Genomic DNA, 21605 nt, shown 5'->3' with positions numbered 1-21605 from the left:
ATTTACGCCTCATTTTGGTACTTTTCAAGTTTTCCATCACTAGTACAACATGGCGCCGCCCACCACAATACACTTGTATGTTGATAGATGAAACGATAAATTTATCATTATTCGTAATTGTTTTTACTTTTGAAGGTAAGAAAATTGTGCAAATAGTCGTATGCAGTATATCCATTTCGGGGATTTTCCAGGGTTAAGATTCTGGATGGGATTTTGAGTCAATTTGTGCAAAGAATTGCAAACAAGGTTTGTAATCAGCTTCAGACCAAATTATAATCTGGCTGTTTTTGTTTGGTATTTTTTCAAGCTTCTTTGATATGAGCTGCAGAGTTAAATCTTCTCTCATTTGTCAACACCTTGCCGGTCCCATAGCTCGGTAGAGCGTTGGACTCCATGTGGTGGGAGCATTTCTCTGTAATGCTATTTTCATGCTTCTTTGTGGCTATTTCATGTAGCCTCTTCAGTTGGGGAAACTACGAGGCGAATGTCAAAAAATGGATTGGTCAATAAATGGACTTTTGATGACCATATATGGGCATAAATGCAGCCCCCGCTACTAAGGGTGAAAAACGGTATAACAAGCCGGTACTTGCGGTATCGCGTCCACTTATTGGAGAGAAAAGGCTTCCATTTTTCACTAGGAATTAGTGTGATTTGATTAAATTCGGCGAATTCAGTTGGGCAAACTAGACTTTTGGAATCAAAATATGGAGGCATCAATAATTTGATTCTGGTGGGAGGAGCCATGACCAAATATGGGCATGGAATCAATTTTTTGATTCATTTGGGTACACTTTTGACTTCAAATGTATCGTTACGGTTGAAAAAAGGCCCATGACGGTGAGATTTTTCTTTAAAAAGGTAGAAAAATGTGGTAGGTTTGCAAAAAGTGTTACCTCAAAACTAACAAATTGTCCCTTTGGCCTTGTGAATGGGAAAAAGACAGAGGCACTGTCCATCACGTAAAAGCTGTTTTGAGGAAATCACACTGTTTGTTATTTTTGTATCATGAATTGCATACTAAACAATCAGTATTTGTGTAAAATGGCAAAATGAAATTTTCAAACCCCTAATTATCACTGTGATAGTGCTTTTATATTTATTATATGGCTTTTACCTGTTGCTTCAGTTTTTGTATTCTTGACATTTAAAAATTGTGAATTGTTATCAAATGTTGTGAAGGTTATGTACAACAATGCTAAAGGTATCTGTTGTGGTGCTGAGGATCACACTTAATGAGAATAATAGCAAGATAAATGCTGTATTCTTGCAAGTCATTGTTACCTATCTCTTAACATTACCTGTGAATCAAAATAATGATTAGCCAGCTGATGGGGAATCAATATTATGATTATCTGTTTAAAGTGAATCAATTCCTTGATTGCCTTTCACTACCTATAGAATTCAAATTGCTATGATAGGAGCAATATTATTTGGCTTAGGAGATACTTCCAGCATTTCTGTTCAAGATCAGGCATGCTCCTTCTGGAAACACTCTCTTATTTTTATGTGTTTGGTAAGTTAGAAATGGTCTGCATTTATGCCCAAATATGGTCAAAAGGAATCAATCTTTTGATGCCTCCATATTTTGATTCCAAAGGTCTAGTTTGCCCAACTGAATTGACTCGAAAATGGCGATAGGAAAACGGCTTTTCTGCAGGTTCTGGGCGTCACAATCAGCTGGCCATTCAATAAATGGATTGGTTTTATGAAAGAAAATTGTTAAAAGATTTAATTTAATTACAATAAACAAAAATATTTAATTCTAAAATAATAACTTAACTACAATTAGAAAAACCATAAACAAAATAATAAAAATAGTGGCATTTTTAAACCACGGTACTGCTTACATTTCTTGGCGCGTCTGTTTCAATCCGCCATATTTGCCAATCACGGTTTGACCTTGCGTTGTAACTCTGCGATTTAGAGCCGCCAGTTAATTATGCACCGGGTGAGTGTAGGTCTTGTGTGGTTAAAAAACATTATTATGCCTTATTTTTTCATTTGAATGCTGAAATTCATTGAAAACATGAAGTTGTCTGATTTTATGACCATATATGGTCATCGCCCCGCCCACTCCAGCCGCTGATTGGCTAATCCAATTTTTGTTTGGCTCCTCGTAGTTTCCCCAACTGTCTTGCTCTAAGTATAGTTAGGTACTTTCCCAGTCCCAATTTAAATGGATTCTTGCTGGACTTAAATCATTTCACTGTGTTGATTAACAGCTGCTTTTCATCCCACAGAACACAAGATCACAAGACATTGTCAATTTGTCTGCTCTGAAAATGAAAACCTTTTACTCTCAGCTGGCACCAATAGCATCACCTCAGTGCTCAATCTGTTCAGCTATCGAGACAGTGCCAGGCAGCTGGACTAATCTGTCAGCCTCCACTACGGCCCCGCTGCTGGCACGCCTGACAGCAGCACTGGGACGGCAGTGGGCAGCTGACCTCTGCTCCGCTACGCTGTGTCTGAGCTGCCTGCGTCAGCTGCAGGGGGTGGAACAGCTGCGGGGCCGCCACCAGCGGCTGGAGGCCTCCCTGGCCAGGGTCTGCAGGAAGGCATCTGATTCACTGTGAGTTGATGGTGTGGTGTAAGATAAGACAGTGGTCAATGAACCCCTAACCCCTGAATTATTCCATGGCTGTACTTACAATAATCATAAAAATGGCTCAGTTGTATGAGATATTACACAGAAATCTAGTCTTGCAATGCTCTTATGGAAGCTTATTTGTTATTTTCAAGTAGCATTTGACATTGCTTTTCAGGGCTGTTTTTGTTCATTTCAGGGATGCCTCAGCCACCTCCTGCATAGCCTGTCATTCTCTGCTCTCAGTGCATGATACTGCCAATGCATTCTGGGACAAGACACAGTTCAGCTCAACCTTGCTGGCTGATATTCTTGCAAAATTTATGACCAAGGTAAGCTGAATTGGTACTATTATTTGTCTAATATTAACATTAAGTAATATATGGTTCTGAGGTGTGTAGCTGCATTCTTCACACAAAATTTAGTGATTCTTCTTTATTCATTACTCCATCCTTCTTTATTCATTACTCCAGCTCACTTATTGTCTGATTCATTCATTGCAGCTCCCATTCATTCATTCATTCATTCTTTCATTTGTCATTTATGATAATTACTAACCTATACCATGGCCCATGCACAAATGACTATAAAAGGACTGTAGGAATTGGTTCTCTCTGTCACTGATTGTAACGTGTCTCGTTTCTTGAGTATCCCAGTCAATCAAACATGCAGCTGGTAGCAAGGCCTTTCCAAACCAGGCTTTATTCAACATAAAGGCACTAGCAAAGTAGCAAGCGAGAGCAGCGTAGTAGTCATGCTCAAGAGATCATGCTCTGCAACACAAAGCAAACAGCAGGTAAGTAACGGCCAACACAAACACAGAAACAACCACGATCACACGACATTCTCCCCGGGTCCGTTTCGGAACGCAGCCTCACCGAGAACATCGAGACCGCAAGCAATGCGATAGTGCATGCTCAAAGACAGCTCGAGCGTAAGATCGCACATTTACAAAACATAGTCCCGTTCCAGATGAGCCGGCCTACGCGAAGCTCGGGTGGATCGACGCAACGGCGCAGACTCAGAGGCAGGTTGAGGCACAGGCTGTGATTCGGAATGGGGATGAGAATGGTACCTGGAAGTCTCAGTCTGAGCCATAGGTGGACAAGGCTCGGGAGCTGGTTCCGGCATCTGGATCGACGTGTTCCGATTGCCGTCACCGACCGCCGGCTCCTCGCGCTGCTCGGCCACCCGCACTGGAAGGGGATCGCGGTCCAGTCCATCGCGCGGATCCGAGACATCGCTGGAGTCAGACAAACCAATGGTTCCTCGTGGGGCGAGATGTCTGATGTTGACAGTCGTTTCCCTCCCGTCCGGCAGCCGGACGTGAGCGTACTGCGGGTTGGCTCCAAGAAGCTCCACTTCGTCGACCAGTGGGTCATACTTCTGTCGTACATGTCTTTTCATCAAGACGATTTCGCCCGACTTGGATAGCCACGTCGGCACAGAGTTGCCAGTCGTCGAGCGCCTCTGGTACCGAAACAGGCGCTCATGAGGAGTCTCGTTGGTTGCCGTTGAAAGTAGCGACCTCACTGAATGAAGAGCGTCTGGCAGGACCACTTCCCAGTTCTCCAGCGGCAGATCTCTCGATCGGAGGGCCAACGTCACCGCCTTCCACACGATGCCGTTGTAGCGTTCCACTTGCCCGTTTCCTCTTGGATTGTACGCGGTCGACCTGCTGCTGGCTATCCCCTTGCTCGCGAGGAAGGATTTGAGCTCAGAGGACATAAAGGAGGATCCACGGTCGGAATGGATATACGCTGGCATACCAAAGATGGCGAAGAGTTGACACAAACAGCTGATAACGGCAGCAGATGTGACGTCAGCGCAGGGGAACACAAAGGGGAACCTGGAGTATTCGTCGACTATGGTCAGCATGTAGCGGTTGCGGCTGGCACTCGGCAGCGGCCCTTTGAAGTCGACGTTCAGACGTTCAAAAGGCTGCGTAGCCTTGATCAGATGAGACTGAGGAGGCTTCCCATACTGTGGCTTGCATTCTGCGCAAACGGGACAGGATGACGTCACCTGTTTGACATCTTCCACCGAGAATGGCAAGTTTCTTGTGCGCACGAAGTGAGTCATCCTGGTGACACCTGGGTGGCACAACGCACTGTGCAGCTCCACCAGGAGCTTTGTACTGTCTGAGGCGGAGCATACCATCGGCGAACGAGACAGTGCATCCGCCGACGCGTTTTCTGTCCCCGGTCTGTAGACGATGTCATATGAGTAGCTGGACAGCTCCAGTCTCCACCTCATGATCTTTTCGTTTTTCACCTTCCCAGCTTGTCTCCCATCGAACATGAAGGCAACTGATCTCTGGTCCGTGACAAGCTTGAATTGTCGACCCAGAAGGAAGTGCTTCCACTTTCGGAGTGCTTCAACGATGGCGTATGCTTCTTTTTCAACTGCTGAGTGATTGCGCTCGCTGCTCGATAGTGTGCGAGAGAAGAAGGCTACGGGTCGTCCATCTTGAGACAGCGTAGCAGCGATGGCGTGGTCCGAAGCATCGGTCTCAACGACAAAAGGTATGTCGTCACTGATAGCTGACATAGTGGCGTCAGCTATGCTCTGCTTCAGGTGACTGAAGGCGTCTAGTGCACCTTTCTGAAGGGGAAACCTGTCAGTCTGGACCAGAGGGCGGATTTTCTCAGAGAATCCATGAATCTAGTGAGAGTAATGGGCGAACATGCCCAGCACCCGTTGCAGAGATGCCGCGTCATGAGGCGGCGGCAGCTCCTGTAGGGGTCTCAGACGCTCGGGATCTGGGCGAAGTGTCCCATGTCCGATGACGTAGCCGAGGAGCTCCACAGATGTGACAGAGTAGGCACACTTGTCTTCGTTGAACGTCAGATTGCACTTCTTGGCTGCCTTCAACAGCTTCCGCAGGTTCTCGTCGTGCTCTGCTTGGTCTCGCCCGCACACGGTGATGTTGTCGAGGTACACGAATGTGTCCCGGAGCCCTTCTTGTGACACGATGCAGTCAATCACCCGCTGGAACGCTGCCACACCGTTTGTCACACCGAACGGGATCCTGGTGAACTGGTAGAGTTTTCCGTCTGCTTCGAACGCGGTGTACTCCTTTTCTTCCTCCCGGATTGGGATTTGATGATATGCGCTTTTCAGGTCCAGTGTGCTGAAGACCTTGTAGCGAGCTACTTCCTCAACCATCCTCTCGATGTTAGGAAGTGGATAGGCATCCAGTTGGGTGAACCTGTTGATGGTTTGCGAATAATCGATGACGAGGCGTTTCTTGTGGTTCTCGTTCGCAGTAACAAGGACTTGAGCTCTCCATGGAGACCGACTTGGCTCGATGATCCCCTGTTCTTGCATCCTCCGAACTTCCAGCTCGATGAACTTGGCGTCTGGTGTCGTGTACCTTCTTGACTTTACGGCCACTGGTCGGCAGTCAGAGGTCAGGTTGCCGAACAGCGTTGGCAGCGGAACTGCCATGGTGGCCAGACCGCAGACCAGGGATGGTCTATGGCCTCCGAACGGGATCTCTACAGAGGCATGTTGGTTCAGGACGTCATGACCCAAGATGACATCTGCACAGAGATCTGGAAGGACTGTCAGTTTGACGTTAGAGTAGGTGTGGTCTGAGAGCTCTACCGTAACCACACAGTGTCCAAGAGCTTTCGCTGAGTGAGCTGTGGATGCCATGAGCACTTCCAGTGGCTTACCTCCAGAAGCTTGGAGCACCTCCCACTTGTGCCGTTGGGCGACTTGGAGGCTCAAGAAGCTTTGCGAACTGCCAGTGTCGATCAGCACATCAACATACTTGCCATTGACCCTCCCTTTCAGGGTGGCCTTCGCCAACCCACCAGGAGAGGCAGATGTTATCGACGATGCTGCGAGAGTCGGTGCTTGGGTTGTGTTGTCATCAGTAGCCACAGCAGCGGTCGTAGTCATGCTGCCAGAGCGGCACACCTTTGAGAAATGGCCGAGCTTCCCACAAGTGTTGCACTCAGCATTTCTTGCGGGGCACTTGTGCCGGGGGTGTCTGGCCAGTCCACAGAAGAAGCAGCTCTGACTGACCCCCCGACCCGCGGCTGCAGCCGTGGGCTGCTCGGACAGGAGCGGGACCGGATGAGCAGCAGACGCTGGAGCTGAGGATGAAGCAGTGACTGAGTAGTTGGGCTGAAGGTAAGAATCAGAATGCCTTTGAGCTGCCTCAAGTGCGCGAGCCTGCTCTACAGCAGTTCTCAAGTCAAGTGTTTTGTTCTCTAACAAGCGCTGTCTGATATGACTCGAAATCAGACCATTGATGAAAGCATCACGAATCAGCTCGTCTCTAGCCTGTTCAGCTGTGAGGGCTTTGAATGTACAGTCCCTGCCCAGTTGCTGGAGGTGCAACAAGTACTGGTCAAGAGACTCTCCTGCCTCCTGCTTACGAGTAGCAAGGACATGACGAGCGAACACATCATTCTTTGGTTTCACAAACAGAGACTCTAAGACACTGATAGCACTCTCATACGATGCACAGTCAGCAATGTAGTCATACACCTTGGGGGACACATAGTTTATAAGCACATCAAGTTTGTTGCTCTCAGGTACTGTCAGCTGCTCCACGAAGCTAGTGAAGGTCCTGTGCCAGTGACGCCACTGTTGTGCAGCAGAATTGCAGTTAGGATCAGCATCCAGGCGTTCTGGCTTCAAGTATTTGTCCATGCTTACAGTTCAGCCTCTGAGTTTACCTTATGTTGAATAAATTGTAACGTGTCTCGTTTCTTGAGTATCCCAGTCAATCAAACATGCAGCTGGTAGCAAGGCCTTTCCAAACCAGGCTTTATTCAACATAAAGGCACTAGCAAAGTAGCAAGCGAGAGCAGCGTAGTAGTCATGCTCAAGAGATCATGCTCTGCAACACAAAGCAAACAGCAGGTAAGTAACGGCCAACACAAACACAGAAACAACCACGATCACACGACATATTTAGTGTGTTGCCTGTAGTAAAATAACATATCATTATTTTCTGTCATTTCTGGAGCCATCATTCAAAGACCTGTACCGTATCTCAGAGAGCTCCCACCTCCCTGTGTTCCCAGCCGCCGGAGCCGGGCTCGTCAGCGGGCAGCACGGTGTGTGGCCGCTGTGTGGCCAGACTGAACCAGCTGGACTTACTGGCTGTGAGGGCCGACCGGCGAGCGCGGGCGATCGGCGGGCGGCTGCGGGCCGGCGCTGCTGCTGCTGCCGGTGCCAGGAGGCTTACTGGTCAGTGAGATTGGACAGGATGTAGATGGTAACGCGATTTCTGATGATGCCTGTGAACTATCGATCTTTGAACTGTCAGCACCTTTTGACATGCGACTAACGCCCGTACTCTCTCACCAGGTCCAGCCGACTCGCAAGCACTGTCCGAGGATCCGGCGGGCCACCTCACCCCTCTGGACGAAATGCTTCTCCAATTAACCGCCGACCACGAGGAGGAGGCTGGCCTGCTCTCGCCGTCACTGCCGCTACTGACGACAGGAGGTCCCGTGGCTGACCGGGGCTCGAGCCTTCTGAACATCAGCGGTCGGCCAGACACGGGCGGTGAACTCGAGAAGGCTGGGAAGGGTGACGGCCTGAGAGGGGAAGGATTGGACGAGTACGGTCGCAATGACGGTGGGCTGGAAGGACCGGTGGATGATGGGGTTGGGGAATTGCTTGGTGATGCTCAGGCTGTTGAAGGGGCACCACAGAGTGATAATGGTAATGGAAGGTGTGTGGCAGTTGGAAGTGGGAAAGCTAACAGTGATTGGCAAGATGATAAGGAGAGCAAGGACTTTCGCCCCACATCCAAGGTAAGTCGGTTGTGAGTCGTGTAAGTTGCTGAAACTAGCACGAAAATTATGATATCTGTATTCGGCGACATTTTTATTCGGCACGTTTCTAATGTTCAATTACTAAGAGCTCTTTTTTGTTGGGATTGTTAATCCGGAATTGTAATTATGCAGTTCGTGGCTCAGTTGGGAAGTGGCACTTGAGCACTCATCTTGCGAAGTTTTTACCGTCTCCATTGTTTGTAAAACCCATGTATCGTTTGATGCTATCCAGGTGGTGCGACCCTTCTCATCTGCTGCTGCCGCCGCCTCCCAGCCACCAGACCGGCCTGTTCGCACCATATACGTCCAGTTGGTGGCCGGAGACGCCACGGGCGCTGCGGGACCGGCAGACGTGAACGAGGTCCGCGCCGCGCCTGCTACCGCCCCCGCCCCCGCCGCTGCTGCAACCGCCACCAAGAGCCGCCGTCCGGCCAAGATCAAGGTGGAAGAAACGGTCCAGGTAAGTCGTGTATGCCAACCGCTGGCTTAGTCTGGAATCCTTAGGAGTCTCGTTGACCTACGATAACGTTGCACTATAGCGTGAATGGTCGTAGATCTAGGACCACCAGTGTATCAGCCACTGCCCACTGCTGACCGATTTCTTTTCCTTGTCTCTCGTCAGGTGGTCCGTTTGAGCCCTTCCGATCGACTGGTTCCTCGGCCTCGGCCCTACCACCGAAAATGTCCCAAACCGCCGACTGTTGATAACTCCACTGAGGACGCCGACGACCCGTCGTCCGCTGACGGGCTGTCAAAGTCTAACGATCCATCAAGCGCTAAGGATCGGCAGGCAGTTGGAGAGTCACCGGCGCCTCAGCCGCCGGTCAAACGCGGCAGAGGTCGTCCCAGGAAGACACAGCTGGATGGGACACAGCGGACCTTCAGGGAGCTGCACAGGAAGGTAGGTGTGCGGGGCAGGGATCTGCACAGGATGATAGCGCAGTGAGACGGGCCACGCAACAATATATCGCCCGGCTACAAAAATTGGGCAATCTTACGTGACTTTCAAGGCTGTCTTTGTGTCTTTTAGATCTTGAACTATACATAAACGATCAGCGCTTATCATTGTGTTTGTGAGGCAACAATACAGTGCAAGCTCAAATCGCACTTCTCTTCAAAGCACCGTGAATACATTGCTCAGTCCCAAAATACTGACAGCTTTGCACCTGTAATCGTCTCGTCCTCACTCCGCCCTTGTCTGTTTTCAGTTACAGTATATGACGGCCAGAGCTGCCCTACCGAGCCAGGTGTCTGACCCGATCGGCCCGCCGCCCGGACCGGACCACCCTCTCAGACCGGACGCAGATGGACCGGCGGCCAGCGGGGATACAGCTGTGAAGACAGAGCGGGAGGAGGGAGGGGAGCAGAGGCTGGAGGCGGAGGACAGAGGGGCGGAGCGGGACGGACAGGTCAGTTGAATTGCGGAGTGGTGGTCGGATGCTTTCCCCAAATCTGTGCGGGATACATGTGGCAGGTGGCTGTATCCTAACGATGTCAATTTCATTATGCGTTCCAACACCAAATTTACTTTGTGCATGTCTACTCAAATCGTTACGTAATATTGTTATTTCTACGACGCCCTTAAACACAAAGCATAGAACATGGCGCCAGGTGCATATCTATTCTATGCCGCTGTCTCGTCTCTGACTGCGTGTCTCCGCCCCCAGGTCGTCGGGACGGTGTCCAGCGCGACGCTCGGGTGGCTGGGCCCGCCGGCCGAGCCCTCGCACGTCACCCACCGCCGCCGGCTGGCTGAGGCCATGGAGCGCGTCAACAGTCGCATAGCCGAGGTAGGGCGTGATTGCAAACCGCGCACCGCGAGCTCAGACAAATGTTCGATCGCTACATTTGAACTTTCGCTAATCCTTAGCATACTTGAGATAACGTAGACTATGATACTTGAGACAGTGACTATAGGTTGATTACGTTTTCGGTCCTGTGTCCTCAGAAGCGTATTCAGTCCTCCCGATTTGCTGGAACAAAGGAGGACAGTGAGGACGAGAACGTGGAACCGAGAGAGGACGGTGAGGAGATTGAGGAAGAATTTGAGGATGGAGAGGACACTGTGAAGGCAGAGCAGTCAGAAACCAGCGAGGAGTGGACCGTTTCGGTCCGCAGCCGGCGCGTGAACGGGCTCTACGTCTGCGAGGTTCGTATGAAACTAGCAGGCATTATGGCTATCATGGGGTTCGACCTAAGTCATTGCACCTGACCTTGAGGCTCGTCTATTTAGGAAGTGGTACCTTTTACGTCAGTGTGAGGTCGTCTAAAGAAAGAGAATCGCTGTCCGTTCTGCTCCTGCACCATTTGTTCTGACGTCGATTGTTCTTTGTTAGGTGTGTCACGACTCGTTCGCGATGCTACGGGAGCTGCTGAAACACGAGCGGACCCACACCGAGGCCAAGTTCCCCTGCCCGATGTGTAACAGGTCGTTCACCCTGCCCAAACTGGTGCGGAGGCATCAGAAGTTTCACAAGGTATGTTGTTATTGGATGATTCAGGGCCAGATGTATCCCGTGTCGCCTTTCTGGTAAAATAATGTACTTTTGCTACACCCCAGCTTGTTTTATCACTGGTTTAGGTGACAAAGCAGCTAGTAATTGCATATTTTAGTTTTCAAAAGGAGCGTCTTCTGATTCGCATCTGTCCTGTGTTGTGAAGTTACTACTCGATATGTTGGCTTTCTGTTCACTGTTCTCAATCCGTACCCTGTTTTGTGACGTCCCGCTCCTGTTCTCCGCCGCAGGTGCCCCGCGCCTACCAGTGCGGCGAGTGCGGCCTGCGCTGCCGCTCCCAGCTCGTTCTCCTCGACCACATGCACACCCACACGGGCGGCGAGCACATCTCCTGCGGCCAGTGCGGACAGACGTTCGCCAGCCGAGTGCGCTACCGCTCCCACCTGCGCGCGCACAAGGGCCGGCCGGGGCCGCCGCACTGCGCCGAGTGCCGGCTCAAGTTCGCCAACAAGGTGGCCCTGCAGCGCCACCAGCGGGACCAACACCCCGAGCCGCAGCTGATCGCCTGTCCCGAGCCCGACTGCGAGCGACGCTTCGACTCGCAGAAGAGGCTGACGCACCACCTGTTGCAGCACTTGGCCGGGCCGCCCTGGCGCTGCAAGCTCTGTGATAAGGAGTTCCGCTCCAAGTACTCTCTTAGGGACCATGTGCGTACCCACTCCGGACAGAAACCGTTCGAGTGTGAGATTTGCGCAATGCGTTTCTCCCTACGCTCTAACCTAGCCATGCACATGCGGTACGTGCATCAAAACGACCGCCGCTTCAAGTGCACGCTGTGCGGGAAGGGCTACAAGCGGCGCCAGCTGCTGCAGTACCACATGCTCTCTCACGAGGGTGTGCGGCCTCTCAGCTGTCCGCACTGCCCCATGAAGATGATCTACCCGCAACATCTGAAGCTGCACCTGCAGACCCACTCTGGCGAGAAGCCGCACCGCTGTGACGTCTGCAGCAAGGCGTTCAGCAGGCGGGACAACCTGCGTGCCCACATGTTCACACACAGCAACAAAAAACCGTTCGAGTGTCGCCAGTGTGGCATGGGATTCGTTAGAAAGGTGGGTAGGTGAATGGATGAAGGAATGAATCAATGAATGAATGAATGCATGAATTAATAAGCGGATGGATGGATGAATGAATGAATGAATGAATGAATAAGCGAATGCATGAATGCGTTCACTGTAGAATTGGATATTTGAATAAATGAAAGTATTGAAACGTTGAGTTGAGCATTGTTGATAAGATTATCAGGAGTATGAAAAATAACCTCTTGCTCATATCTGAAGGAATTAAAAAATTAAAGACCAATATATATTCGGGCGTGGCCCTTCCTCAGTGGTACAGTGTTACAATGGAACCACTGAGGAAGGAACCACTGAGGAACCACAATGGAACCACTGTTACAATGGAACCACTGAGGAAGGGCCACGCCCGAATATATATTGGTCTTTAATTTTTTAATTCCTTCAGATATGAGCAAGAGGTTATTTTTCATACTCCTGATAAATGAAAGTAGTATGAAAATCAAAGGAGTGAATGTGAAAAATATTTCTACAAATTATTCTGGTTGATTGCGTTTGTTTCTTATGTATTTTATCAATCTCCTTGCTCTTACATCTCCCGTCTCGTGACACTATCTATCCGTCTGTCAGATGGCTCTGCTGCAGCACATGGAGCACTTCAGTCACGGCGAGCACCCGGACGACTACGTCATCAACCGCACCCTGGTGACCAGCGAGTCGGCGCCGGCCGGCGAGCAGGCCCACACCATCGAGCTGCTCGACACCGCCGACGGACCGCTGGTCCTTCTCGTCGACTCCGACGGCAACCAGGAGGTGCTCGTTGCCGACGGACAGGCGGGCGACACGTCGACAACGGCGGCTCTGCGGTGCCTGACCTCCGCCGGGCGGCGGTTGGATCTGATCATCGACGAGTCGGGCGCGGCGACGGTGCGCGGTGGGGAGGGGGACGGAGATCAGCTGGTGCTGGCTGACGGTGCTGCGGCAGATACGGTGGATCTGATACTGCAGGAGGCTGACGGGCAGCTGGTGCTGAGCGGGGAGGGCGCTGACGGTCAGCTGGTGCTGAGCGGGGACGGCGCTGACGGCCAGCTGGTGCTGAGCGGGGACGGCGCTGACGGTCAGCTGCTGCTGCAGGGGGCGGACGGAGACCAGGCCCTGCTGCTCCAGGAGGGAGTCGAGGACGGCGCGGTGCCCCACTGGGAACTGCCGGCGCCGCAGGGCGACCCGCTGGAGCTGCGGGCAGACGACGTTCGCGGATAGCGCCGTGTAGTCTCCGCAGGTACTGCTACTGTCGCCGCCACTGGTCAAGGGCGGCTGTTGTCGGCTGTGCTGCGATAGATGTGTGCGAATGTCCCAGAGTCCACCTACTCTCAGCTCCACTTTGCGAGTCAATGCAGCTCTAAACATCAAGCTAATGATACGGTCATGAGTGGTTTTACTGTGTGCCTATCTGTGGCATGCCGACTTCACGGCTGGGAATCGTTATCGTTATTGATATGAATGTGCCGAATCAGGGGATTTTGTATCAGTGACGTTAAAGGCTGTGCTTTGGCAAGTTCTTTTTGCAAGCTGAGAAGCTTTCTGAGCCGATGCGTAGCACTGTTTGCTCCGATAAATGGAGCGAACCGTTTGGCCGGGAACTGTATGGAACGTTCCTGTATGGATCTGGTTGTCTCATGAATGATGCCGAATATAAACAACAGGGTAAGAGTAACGTTTGTAACCATGCTTTCTGTTGTTTGTCAGCAAACTGACACTGCGAATGTTCTACCGTTCTCCAGTCTGACCGACCACTGCGTAAAGCCATGACCTCGGCTCCCCGACTGGTTTACCACAGTGATTTTGAGCCCTGCTACCGCACTGGCGCTCGCAACTCATCCAGAGACCAGAACCGATGATATGTACCGTATATTGGTCGATAGCACGCTATGTGGGATGAAACAACGATGACGCGGAAAAAGTACATGGCACGGAACGACTGAATGGTGGAAATACAGCTCAACATTGGACACACACTCGCACGGGCTGGCTCACGAACGTTCATACATAGTCACTCGGGCTAAATCGCTACTCTGCTCTCCAAATCACAGTCGGGGACGGAATCAGGCGGCCTGCGGGCCGCACACAGCTGCCGGTTCAGCAGCGCAGCCGGCTCGGTCAGCAACATCAGCAACATGACCAACATCATCACCAGCAACATAATGCAGTGGTGGCCTAGCGAGGGGGGCTGACAGCAGCCTCCTGCGGTCTCTCTAGATGAGCCGCGACCGTTTCAGGTAGTGCGCCAGCACCTGGTAGACGAACTTGTACTGCGTCACCGTCTGCACCATCAGCATCCGCTGCTGGCGCAGGTGGTGCAGCAGCTTCGGCACGTCCACCTCCAGGTTGTGGTCCAGGCAGTGGAGCAGCACGTCACACATGATGGTCACGCCGGTCCGGCCGACTCCGGCCGAGCAGTGCACCAGCGCGGGCGTGTTGCGGCTGCCGCCGGGCGCCACGGCCATCTCACTGGCGGCTGTCTGACGCAGAGTGGCCATCTCCTCCACAAACTGAACGAACCCTGCCGCGTCCTCTGGACACCCGTGGTCGGCCCACGCGGTGAACTGCAGGTGCCAGACGACCCGCGAGCGGCGCGAGCCGCGCTGAGTGAGTACCAGCCGCGAGGTGACGTACGCCCGGGACGGCGTGGACACACTGCGACTGATGGTGAACTGATCACACTCCACGCTGGTGTTGTCCTGCTGGGGCCAGTAGGGGAAGGCGCGGTCCTGGCCGCGAGTGGCGTCTGTCAGCATCACGATCAGGTGAACGTTGTTCTCCCAGACGGCCTGCCAGAAGTGTAGCAGAGTGGTGGGCAGCGGACCCTGCGCGGCTATGTAGAAACGCTGCTGGCTGCCCATCGTCACCTGCGAACAGAAGAAAGATAACGTCACTCTATGATCACAAATACACATGGAGCAGCATAGACTTACAGACGCTCAGTCTGACACGACTCAAGCTAAGCTGACCAAACCACCAGATAACCCGTGACACCACAGACGTTTAAAACGTTTTACCTATTCGTCAGCAAGCCCGAACCGTGAGGTCGGGACCCTCCCTGACGGTCCTAAGGCCTGAACAGTCACATGTCGGCTCCTGCGCCTTCTGTGTCGCTACTAAATAAATGCTATCCGCCGTCGATGGCCCCTCTAATCCCGGGTGTGCCGCTCGTGGCCGTATTTGAAGCCAACTGAGCCGGAAAGTGTGTCGTGGCGCCGAGTGAGCCACTGCATCTTCCTAACATCGACTCCACAACAAACAACAAACAAGTGATCCTCACGCCACGCCGACGGGAAGAAGACCTTACTGGGAGCGGTTTATAGCTGAACCTCCGCGTAGTTAGTGGGCTTATAGAGACAATATGGACAAATGGAGAGCTATCGAAAAGCAATAATTAAATTGGCCGCAAAATTACCGTTCGGGAGGATTTAAGGCATCGTTAAGCGGGGCGTAGCAGCGATGTGCTGATAATTAATTAATCGATGATCAGTTTGATAATGATCAACTTATGGTCAAGCTAATCCTTATCTGGAACGTACCGCCAGGCATGTTGTGTCAAACTCTCATATTAAATTGATGCAGGGCAAATAAAAACTTCGAATCATCCGTTATAGGTAATGGCACCAGTTATCAGTGTGCTCTTGGGTCCAATCACTATATTTTGTTCTATCTGATTATAACATCTTCCAGATCTGATAAGAAAATGCTGATCGCCCGATGAGTTGGAAACAATTACGGTTGCCAAATACGACCCCGTGCTGCCAGACTCCTACCCGTCACCCATGGCCTCGATTTCGGCTGGCAACAGCGACGGCCGAGGCTGTCACACTCGCCAATAAATGTTAACAGCACCTACCGACTTCATTTCAACCCACAGCCTCCATCACCTACTGTTATAGCCATGGCTCTCCCCACTGAGATCCAAAGGGAGATAAATGACACTGCATGAATCCTATCCAGTCCCATGGCCATCCATGGGACTGGTCCCATCCAGCGCACGCAGAGTTCGCCCACGATACACGCCTATGTAAACTATCAAAACCCGTCCCGCACTCACGCTGATATGTGACGCGTTGATGTAGCCGTAGGGGTTGTCTGAAGACGGCGTCAGCCTCACTCGGTTGTCCTCGTAGGGCAGCACGTCCTTAAATCTGTCGGCAGAGGTAGTGGAACAGTCAGCAGATCGTCAGAGGACGGAAACGTCACGGCCAGCCACTAGATCACTGAACACGCTGGGTAAGACTAGTCGGCAAGACATCGAGCCGCATTCAGGGCACGGATAGGAAGCGTGACTCACGTGCCTCGACACCTTTCCGGACTTGACACCTTTCCGTCCAGATTATCTACATCTACCTCACACCTTCCACAAGTAACCCGCATCAACTTTAACATTCCGACCCGACCCGAGCCAAGCAACTGTCTTTCGGCTGAGCAACACGTCATGCTCTCACGTCGCGCCCATGCCAGCCGCGTCTGGCGCACCCAGCACCACCTCACACATACAAGTTCCACCGGTGAGTGTACGACACGGCCCGGTATGCGGACTGCGCAGGCCGGCCGGTTTCCGGGGTGATATCTACTCAATCCCAGCCCCAACAGTCTACTGTGATATAGAGTGGAGCCAATTCAGGAAAATGCAACCACTGACGAGATTCCAGCCGGTGACAACGGCGGCGGCGGAGAGTGAACGTGAGCTCACCAGGCTTACCCATAGGGAGAACCATTTATACGTACAGCACAGAGCACACGATAGGATGCTCACGGCCTTCAAGCACTCCAAAACACCCCCTACAAAGGTTCCTTTCCCTCTGCCGTCCCCTTCCCACCTCCCTCTGTTTTAATTCTGATACTCCCTGTGCCCACATAGGCAGCTAAGACAATAAAACACTAACTAGTAAGCAGACGCACCTGTTTTTGTTCTCGTTCTCTGGCCGCCGCGCGGTGGTGAAGTCGGCCGTCTCTCGCTTCTTCACGACGGCCTCAAACTCGCGGAAAAAGCCCGGGTCACTGATACGGGCCTCGATCGCTTGACACTGAAACAAGTCGAAACAAGGGCCAGGTCAGAAACAGGTCAGGCAAGGTACTCGCTGGTCTGGAAACCAGTGGAAAATAGATAACTTAATCGGAGGAGCAATGGCAACACACTTATTATTCAAGTAACAATACCAACTTTCGTTTGACCGTTAAATGTCAGTCAATACGACTGATCCAACGAGCTATGACCGTTAAACACCAGCGCTGCCAACATTCCTCAAACAGCAGGCGAATAACGGCACGCCCGTGTTGGGGCAGACGATTGGCATCAGTCTGAGTATCCGATCAGCCGAACCAGAGGGTCACGTCAGCTCCAAATGAATTGCATAGACTCGTGATCCTTTGGCCTGACGTTATGTTATTCGGACCACCTCACCCATCTATCACCATTTCACCGAATTTAAGTGTTTGTGTCGCCGTGACAGCAATTCAATAGCAGGTCAATGATGAATTTGCCTCATCTTCGTGACTGGCCCGGGACAAAGTTTATGCATCCCGTGGGACACCAGCGGGCACCAGGTCAGACCACATCGATGGACAAATCGATAGCCTCTACTGTCGTCCGCCACAGCGTAGGTGATCGCTAAGCCGCACTGAGCGGTAACAGTGGGGCGGGGAGGGACAGAGTAGGTCCCTACCAGGACAATGCCGTGTTTAGCATGTGATGCATCGGTATCTGGCAGGGTCTAGCCGTCTGCAAACGGCAGGGACACCAGGTACATATATGTACACTGACTGTTGCGGTACCAGCGAGCACAACGGTACACACTACACGTGGACAGCGTGCACGATGGTACACGATTGCAAGAGTTGCAAAGGTAGCCGTGTGCCGCGTAGCCGCACACGGCAGTATGGTGGTACGAAACGCTCAGCTACTCACCCGCTGTTCCCGGGGGATGGCCGTCGATTCCCTCTTCACCACCACATCAGGAGTGCGGTGGCTCAGCTCCGAGCCGGAGCCGGATCCGGAGCCGCCGGAGCCCCGCAGCCGCGGCGTCTCCCGCGAGCGAGTGAACGTCTCCTTAATCTTCCGCAGTGTGTTCGACTTGACCTGTTCCGGCGGGGTCCCCTCGCCGCCGCTGCCGCCGCCCCACCGCTTCCTACGCCGCTTCTCCAGCGTGGACGAGTTGGAGGCCGTCGGCGCGTGGGTGGGTGTCCCCACCCCGACTCCGATCTCCTGCATGGCCGCTGCCGGGATGGGGATGTCTCTGGGCGGGGCCACTCCGCGCGCCCACCGCGACTCGGTGGGAAGAGACGCCTCGGCCGGCGTGCCTCCCGAGCAGCCCGTGTACGCCCGGCCGCGCTGGATGAACTCGACGTTCTCGTAGATCGGCTCCTCCGGTGCGGCGGCGGCCGGTGTCGGTCCCACCGAGCTGACCCGGTTGCCGCTGAGGAAGTGGCTGGGCGAGCCGGGGCCCTGCGGGTCGACCCCGGGCGGTGTGAGCAGCGCGGCCGCCGGGGAGGGGCCCGGACCGGCGGCAGAGACGGCCGGCGGCTGGGGGCCGGACGGCGGCGCGGCCGGAGACTCTGCCGGCTGACTGCGGGCGATCTCCGGTACCACGGCCGACTGGGTGACGAACAGGGCAGATACCGAGGCCGGGCCCACCGGGTAGACGCGGTCCAGCTCCTCCGAGCTGAACGCCGCCTGCTGCCGACACACGGAGACATGGATAGGTCAGAGAGCGGCTCAGGGTGCTGGTCAGCGCATAGGTTATGATACAGGTCAGGGTACAGATATGGGACAGGTACGCACACACGCTAGTATACTGGTCGGGGGTAAGGACCGTGCCATGGGCCATGTCAATCGTCACGGCACATGTCAGGGTACAGGTCTGGGTAGTGGGCACAGCCGACTACACGGGCCAGGTGCCATTGCACAGACAACAGCACAAGAAACATGACAAACATGGCCGCTCAGGAGACATGTCAAGATACAGGTAGCACGCGGTTCAGGACGCATGTCAGATAAATGCAATCTTTTCACTACAGCATACCAGTCACTCAGCTATCAATTTCAATACAATATTACAGTATCGTGTTCAGTACTGCACAGCTAAGCTTCAACCTACGAACTTACGCGTTAGACAATGCGCTCGTATGTAAAGCAACACAAAGTCTACAACAGGTAGGGCGGAAGCAACTACCAACTGGGGACACAAGACAACTGGGAGCCCCTCGCGCCTCGGGAGGTCCGGGCCTGACGATCGATGACATCCCATGCATCGATCGATATCCGACGTGTTGTGTTGCTCCGTGTGTCACCCGCGTGTCACAGTGTGTCACTGACATGTGGAGACCCGCACTAAGGGCGTCAATACATTGAGCGAATCCTCGCCAAACTTCGTTCGGCCACAGGCCAGTCGCCCGCAGCCACAACAAACCCGGCGTCTGAGTCACGGTTCGGCATACCATTCCACAAATCACTGAGTCAGCCGTGCATACGCTGTGTGCGGCGTAGTCGTAAATTCACGACGGCAAAACTCCAGAGAGGTGACGGAATAACTCTCGCTAATTCCCATTCTGACATCACCTCATGTCTGGTAACGTCAGTGCTTCCGCTGAGGTGCCGGCGGCGGGATGAGCTGGCGCTGTCCGAACTCATCGACTCATCGACTCCATGACTCATGACTCAGGTGCGGCTGGGATCTGTTGCTATGCCACTGGTCATCCAGGGAACTCGGGTACGCTAGTCGGTCAGTTGACATTGTCGAAATGGACCACGGCACAGCACGACATTCTAAGCACGGCGCTACGCCACTCAAAGTGCGGCGCGCGCCGGGAGGAAATTCGTCATTGCTGCACGCTGCCAATGTCAATATGTATCATTTGTGTGACACAATGTCAATACGCAGGCTTGCAATTTTATGCTGCGCAGTAGATTCTGCAGCAGTTCCCACCCACATCAGCGTTTCAAACCAGCCACTGGCATGGTGCCTTCACCACTTGGCCGCTCTACACGTATATCCCTGTCTACCGAACGCCTCCGTCATGCCAACATTTTTCATTTCCTCACGCCACAGCGCCCCGCATTCTCCAATGCCAACTATTCCAGAGTCGGTGACGGTGACGGCGGTGTCGGGGTCGGGCCGGGGGGAGGGGGCGGTGTCACGAGCGCGCGCGGCCTGTTTTGGTTCCGTCCCGGCACGTGACCTGACCGGGAGTCACGCGTGCCCCCCCCCCCTCTCTGGCGGACGGGGCGGCACGCGGCACGCTATCCGATGTCAGCCCCCGGACCAACACAGGCTTCGAGCCGCAGGTAGCCAAGGCCAGTCAGCCGCCGGAGTCTCCATGCGCCGGTGTGCCGGCGGGACAGACCGGTCGGCCTGTCTCCGACACCGCCCCTGCCGCCGCCGGTCGTCCTTCGCTCGGTATCCAGAGCGGTTACCGGTGCACGGCGCTGGGTGCCGACCGGTGACAGGCCGGCCGGTCCGACACCGCGCCGGCTCGGCGCCTATCTCCCCTGTATCGGCCCGGCGCCGCCACGCGAAACGGTAATCACAAACAAACCAGTCCGGGCACTGGTGTCGGGCGCTGAGCTGCCGCGCACCCAAAATAAACCGATTCATTGAGAATGGTTTTCGAAGGGCACTCCAATAACAACAGCCGTTTCGAGGCGCGATTCGTTGAGAAAGTGGGCACGGAATTCAATCCTGCATCACCAGTTAATCAGATGATTATCACCGACCACGATCTGTAGAATTTCGGTCATCCACCTGACCGGCCCAGCAGTGTGACAGATTTTAGGACGAGCTCCGCCGTTCCCGCCTGCCACGTGCCCGTTAGTCGGTGGCCCCGCTCGGCAAAGGTCAGTCAGACTGTGTCCGGTAGGGGCAAGGCAGCGGCACCAGAGGGGGCGGGGCTGTCAGGGCCGGGACTATCACATGGTGTGAGTCAGCTCTGTCATTTGTCCATAGTCAGATACTGTGGTCGTGATTCACATCTGATATTAGAGGCCAAATGTCCCCCGAATCAACGTATCAATCCACATATGTGATTCTCTCAGAGTCAACGCATAATCCACACATTGACCGTGGGAGACTTCTCGACAGGGGTTTGTGGGCGTGTCACCTCACCCAAAGACGCTGTTTTCGTGAGAATATAGCCCCGAATCACTTTCGCACCGTCTTTGCTAGCGCGTAGGAGCATTGGAAAATCGGCGTTTAGCGCAGCTAGGAGCTTTTTCCAATCGTATACGAGCGAAAAATTTTGTGGTACCATGACTTCTCTGTTTGGCCCTCTAGGGGCAATGAACCAGCGCGCGGCCGCTGCGCAGTCAAGACGTCCGTCGCGGTCACGTGACTTAGGCTAGGGGACGCGCGCCCGCGATAACGTTGTGTCCCATTTCTGCCTGGTCTGTCTGGCGACACACGCGTTGCCGTCCGCCTCCCCGCCGCCGCCATGTCATGTTATTCGCTTGTCGCGTGTTATACCTCATCGGGCTGTCACCTCACCCAAAGACGCTGTTTTCGTGAGAATATAGCCCCGAATCACTTTCGCACCGTCTTTCTCGACAGTCTTCAATAAACACCCTGTTGTGAGTGTTCAGCACATATACCGCTGAATATCCAGGACGCTTGAAGTTCAGCTGGAACCCCTACCATTCCCC

General features: G+C 53.2%; 2 protein-coding genes across 7 annotated transcripts in view; one reads left to right on the top strand and one right to left on the bottom strand.

Annotated features, from left to right (window-relative positions):
• The first annotated feature begins 16 nt into the window (after positions 1–16).
• LOC122363882 lies at positions 17–13640 on the top strand. Of its 3 annotated transcripts, none has more exons than XM_043333682.1 (13): positions 17–135; positions 2244–2575; positions 2790–2922; positions 7636–7801; positions 7922–8373; positions 8627–8854; positions 9017–9295; positions 9603–9803; positions 10062–10184; positions 10343–10543; positions 10731–10871; positions 11141–11962; positions 12557–13640. In XM_043333682.1, the coding sequence occupies exons 2-13, from the start codon at positions 2286–2288 to the stop codon at positions 13184–13186; spliced, it is 3666 nt and encodes a 1221-aa protein (XP_043189617.1). In that variant the 5' UTR covers positions 17–135; positions 2244–2285; the 3' UTR covers positions 13187–13640. The 3 variants fall into 3 exon arrangements, with proteins under 3 accessions (XP_043189617.1, XP_043189616.1, XP_043189615.1); XM_043333681.1 differs by having other exon boundaries at positions 67–246; XM_043333680.1 differs by lacking the exon at positions 17–135 and adding an exon at positions 1642–1951.
• A 177-nt stretch (positions 13641–13817) lies between these two features.
• Positions 13818–21605, bottom strand: part of LOC122363900 (tyrosine-protein phosphatase non-receptor type 14-like) — a 56545-nt gene continuing 48757 nt past the window's right edge. For 2 of the 4 annotated variants that reach the window (XM_043333716.1, XM_043333713.1), the window contains 4 exons: positions 17880–18647; positions 16874–16998; positions 16023–16116; positions 13818–14832 (listed from right to left, as the gene is read on the bottom strand). In XM_043333716.1, the coding sequence (XP_043189651.1) occupies positions 14179–14832; positions 16023–16116; positions 16874–16998; positions 17880–18647 (1641 nt within the window). In that variant the 3' untranslated portion in view covers positions 13818–14178. The remainder of the gene's footprint in view (positions 14833–16022; positions 16117–16873; positions 16999–17879; positions 18648–21605) is intronic. The other 2 variants (XM_043333717.1, XM_043333715.1) reach the window with 1 other exon arrangement.

This window comes from Amphibalanus amphitrite, unplaced genomic scaffold (genome assembly GCF_019059575.1).
Source record: "Amphibalanus amphitrite isolate SeventyFive unplaced genomic scaffold, NRLGWU_Aamphi_draft 000646F_arrow, whole genome shotgun sequence".
Lineage (NCBI taxonomy): Eukaryota > Metazoa > Arthropoda > Thecostraca > Balanomorpha > Balanidae > Amphibalanus > Amphibalanus amphitrite.
This window is presented reverse-complemented; position numbering and strand designations above follow the sequence as displayed.

Excerpts from the sequence above, each read along its gene's own strand:
- LOC122363882 (XM_043333680.1), top strand. Across the intron at positions 7,802-7,921 it reads CGGTGCCAGGAGGCTTACTG|GTCCAGCCGACTCGCAAGCA; the intron begins GTCAGTGAGATT and ends CTCTCTCACCAG. Across the intron at positions 10,185-10,342 it reads TCAACAGTCGCATAGCCGAG|AAGCGTATTCAGTCCTCCCG; the intron begins GTAGGGCGTGAT and ends CTGTGTCCTCAG.